A 4,745-nucleotide genomic window follows, 5' to 3' on the forward strand; every position below is an offset into this window, starting at 1 on the left:
AACCATGTTCTGTAGGGAGTAGGTTTAAGAAGCTGTTCTCTTTGGCAAGTGAACAATGTAAAACTAAGACGGAAAGAAACAGACCTTTACGTGACATTAGTTCCAGGGGAACTATTTGGAGTACAACAAATTCTCTGACGCGAACGCTGAGATACATACAGTAAATTTATTTCCAGCCACAAGATTTGACCGTATAAATGCCTCATTATTAAAGACTAGCATGTAGTGCATTACAGAAAATGCATTGATGACAACATTTGTCAATTGTTGTCAGATTTGTTTTAAATATATAAAATTTATTTTTGTTATTTTTTATTTTTTTTCTGCTGCCGAAACGCATTTTAAGTTTATCACACCAAAACGTTGGAGGTTTTAGAAGAAAGTTTAAGTTGAATCTCCCCACGCTGACAACGAACAAAGACCAGAGAAGCATTTCTGATGCAGCCCAAAGCGGAACAGGAGAGCGTATTTTTACAACTGCCATAAATCCAAGAACATGTCACGATACGAGCTACTTTGATAAAAGCTAGTTTTGATGAAAAATGTCAATTTATCAAAAAACAATGTTTTGATGAATACAGAAACCTGGATATGTTTTCCCTTGATCTGTTCTCCACAATTCTGAGTTTTAACTTAGGCTACTGTATTTCAAACCCTATTTCAAACGCATTTAAAAACTAATTAAAATCAACCAGTGGCTCTTCCCCTTCAAGAAAAAAAAAAAATGAAATCAGACACTGAGTTTCCATTTATATTTAATGTAAGCCACGAGCTACTCTTATTAATTCGGGGTTCTTCTTCTGCGTTGAAAATAAAATGTCATAAGAAATTCAGCATATCTATGCTGATGTTGTGCTCATGAATGTTTTTACACTCTCCACATATTTCCTCTGAATGATGACAATGAATGATGATACTACGGGAATTAACTGAATTACAGCATTTAATATTCAATAAAATGTCACATAGAACATTAAGATATCTTAAGACATGTCAGTCGGTCCCTGGACCGTCATGTGCTCTGGCGTGTGTAACATTACGAAAACTTAAATTAAATATAAATAACGGGAAACCGAATTAATAATAAAATGTAGATATTTACAACTGTGCAACATGGCAACACGTTTCATCACACCACCAGCATGTCGTCAAGTCCACATCACTTTCCACTATATCTATACACACATGTGGCCGTGTAAAAGACCTTTCATTATCAGCTGTCCGAGTCCACCTCACTTTTACTCTCCTCGGTTTTCTCCGCGGACGTTTTGGTCGATTTGTTCCATTTCTGAGAGTTCTCTGATTCCTCTGATGAAGACCTTTTCTGCCTCCTCCACTTTGCGCGTCTGTTTTTGAACCAAACCTACGTGACAGAAAAACACAGTTTTAATGCGTAATTTCTAAGTCCCTATCCCTTTTTCCCCTTTCATTTTAATATTGTCAGATGAGAGTGCGTCACTCTCGATAGATTCTTCAAACATCCACTTAATACCAAAATATATTTTATAAATACTTCTTTTAAACTGAGAACTCCTCCTGATAATTGTTCAGTTCATAATGTATATGCCTCTTAAACTCTTCACTAGGTTTATGTCCGTCTTTGATTTGAACTGTTTTCTTCCTTTCTTCCGTATATTCCTATATGTTTATTGGAAAACACGCCTGCATTTAGCCTGTATTTCACCGACAGCGGAACAGCTACGGTTTTATATTTAGCTTAAATCACCATTGTGTCTCACATCATTTAGGCTACTTTATTTGATTTAAAAAAAAAATGCTTTACTTATATGATAAAATAAAAGGAGCCGTGGGTCGTGCTGTGGACTGGTATCTTGAGCAAGAACCTAACCCTCAGAAAGTGCTTCCTGTGCGCCCTGTATGGCTGCCTACTGCTCCAAGTGTCCTCCCTGTGTGTCAGAATGGCTGGGGTTGAACGCAGAAAACAAATTCCTTATATATAATAAATGTATGTATAATAAAATGTTATAAATATTATAATGATTATATTATCAAATGAGGCTAATTCATTCTACTGAATTTCGTTACTTAGTTTTATCAGTTATTATTATTTCTCTGGTTCGGTTCTCAAGTGGTTTTCCATAGAAACTGTCTTCATATTGTATAATTTCCATTTACACCAGAAACGCTTTATTCTAAATAAATAATATGGAGCTCAGTTGAATTAAATCGGCACTATCATTTAACATAAAATTAAAAAAATAAATAAAATAAAAATACGACAGCAAGACAAATCCGCGCGAACAACCTCGGTTAAATTTCCTCTAATAAAAATGTATAGATCTCCTAAAAGCACAGCAGATGTGAGTGGCTCTTGCTAATATTGGTATTAAGTCTTTGTTACGCTTGTCGACAGCAACAAATGAAGCTCTCGAGAGAAACCAGAATCTTGTTTTGCCTGCTCTGAAACAGAATCCGTTGATTGAATGGTTTCCGAAAGCATTAGGAATCTGTGTGCTACTGTCTGAAAAGTCAAAACGCCTCTGACCTCGACCTTCTCCTCCCGGAGGTGGACCTTCCTGGCCAGCTGCTCCCGAGTGCCGACGTCCGGGTATTTGGTCTCTTGGAAGAGTCCTTCCAGAGCCTCCAGCTGCTCGTCAGTGAAGATGGTGCGGTGCCGTCGCTTCCTGCGGCAGTGCAGTTGGTTGAGGAGCTGCAGCTCAGTCCTCGACAAGCTGCCCATGTTCATGTAGGACATCATTTGATGAGGGACCGGAGAGATCAGCACCGAGCCTGGGCTGTCGTAGCCTGCAGGACGGAGGAGCGGAGAGATAGCAAACATGGGTGAGTTCAAAAGGAGGAAGCAATTAAACTGCGAATTTACTGTTTACATACAGTAGGCTATAAACACTGTTAATGTGAGTAATTAGAAACTAAGCTAGACATATCAATAAATTTGAGACTTTGTAGGTTTGTCTCATCATGCACGCGAATATTAAAGTGAAGCCTCGTTGTCTTTTGCTTTATGCAGGCCTAAAACAATGGGCTTCAAACGGCATTTCACGTTAAGTCCATGCGTAAATTTGGAGAAAAAAAAAGGCACCAACAATTTACAACCATAACAACACTGAGGTCATCAAATGAAAAAGATATGGACATCACCTACGCATGTAGGCACGGAAGTGAACATTTGCACAGTTGTTAATATGCTTGGAATGTTTACGTTTGAGTTCTCGCGTAAAATAACTCAATTAGTTTTTGCGCATAACTTTGTTTTTGTTTTGTCTTGGGAAGCTTTATTTTACGGGGAGAAACCACGGCGTAAAAATGTAATGAAAGCACCATGGGTAACAATTTTGGTGACTCACAAACAGGTTATAAGCTAAAAGAAAAAAAAGAATTGAAACTTTTAATCTGAATTACTTTTTAATCTTATCAAAATTGTGTTTTTTTAAAAAAACGAGCGACATTGTATCTAAAACTTCAATAAAAACGGAACTTTGAACATATTTTCTGTCCTGAAAAATGCGTTGAAACGGAAAATGTAAGTTGGGAAATTATCAAGACAGCTGAGTTCCTGAGTTTAGTACTTGTCCTACCTGTCGGGATGCAAGGGCACTGCTGTGGGCTGAGGCCTGGCACGGAACCGCAGCACGGCGGCCCAGCTCCGGTGCCCTGGACGTGCAGCTGCCCGTAGTAGTAACTGTTATATCCGATCCTGGTCCCGTTGACGGACTGAACCCCCGGAGGAGAAGGTCCGCATGACGCTGAATACAGTCCGTTGTAGTCGGTATAGATAGAGTCCGTGAGACCAGCGGATAGCACCACCGGGCCGCTCCGGTGTAACAGTAGCGGCTCCTTACAGCTCGGCCGTCCAGAGAGGATACTGTCTATGCTGAACATCCCGGCTGGCATCACACCGGTGCGCGGTAGAAAACAAGACAAAAAAAAAAACTCGGAAAAGGTGAAAACTTGTTACTACAATATAATGTCCTGACCTGAAAGTTTTCCGTGCTCCCCAAAAAAGTCTTCTAATACTGCGTCATGATGAGCCTGGATAGTACTTTCTCGCTGCTACACTACTGAGCGTGCTCGACGCGCGGACTGCTTGTTTTGAGGAAGCCTGCTGAGAACGGGGCCGTTCTTATACCCTGCCGACGTCACGGCGGAGGCGATGCTCTGGGATCAGCTGCTGCATGTCGTGGCGTGAAAGGCCATAGATCTGTGTATTGAGAATTAATTCAATTAAGATAATCCACACTGTTTGCAGACTTTTGGAAATCTGTTGATGGGTTGAGGTTACTTCCTAACAGAGTAATCCGATTATTTTCTTGTCAGAGAATGCATCAAAATCTGTGGAACACAATTAACACCCGTGTTTACAGCGCGGGGGCGGAAAGGCAGTTTTTCATCAATGCAAAAAGGTAACAGAGTCCAAACTAAAGCAAAAACAAAAATATTAGTTTATTTAACGACCTCAAATGGTATTTGGACCGACAGAATAAGGCTACTGCGTTTCCAGAATTTGTCTACAAGACCTTCAATCACAAATTGCTGTCAGACGGGTCTGAAGGGGAATCATCACCTACAGGCAATTTATTATTATTATTATTATTATTATTAAGTTGGCATGAATTTGCAGTAAAAGTTAAAACAATGAAACAACCTAATGGCCCGTAGATGTACACGTAAGCTACAACACTTGCATTAAGGTGGAATAAAAGTGTAATCAGTGCTTTGATTTGTCTCTCTCTTGTCCTGCGTGAATAATATATTACATTTTCACG

At 39.6% G+C, this 4,745-nt stretch overlaps 1 protein-coding gene across 1 annotated transcript; it reads right to left on the minus strand.

Moving 5' to 3' along the window:
* Positions 1-1,094: 1,094 nt before the first annotated feature.
* On the minus strand, positions 1,095-4,186 carry gsc (goosecoid). The gene is made up of 3 exons (XM_084568694.1): positions 3,558-4,186; positions 2,507-2,766; positions 1,095-1,363 (listed from the first exon to the last, which is right to left on the minus strand). The coding sequence occupies exons 1-3, from the start codon at positions 3,871-3,873 to the stop codon at positions 1,214-1,216; spliced, it is 726 nt and encodes a 241-aa protein (XP_084424820.1). The 5' UTR covers positions 3,874-4,186; the 3' UTR covers positions 1,095-1,213.
* Positions 4,187-4,745: the final 559 nt, after the last annotated feature.

Source organism: Chelon labrosus (genome assembly GCF_963514085.1).
Source record: "Chelon labrosus genome assembly, chromosome: 20".
Taxonomy (NCBI): Eukaryota; Metazoa; Chordata; class Actinopteri; order Mugiliformes; family Mugilidae; genus Chelon; species Chelon labrosus.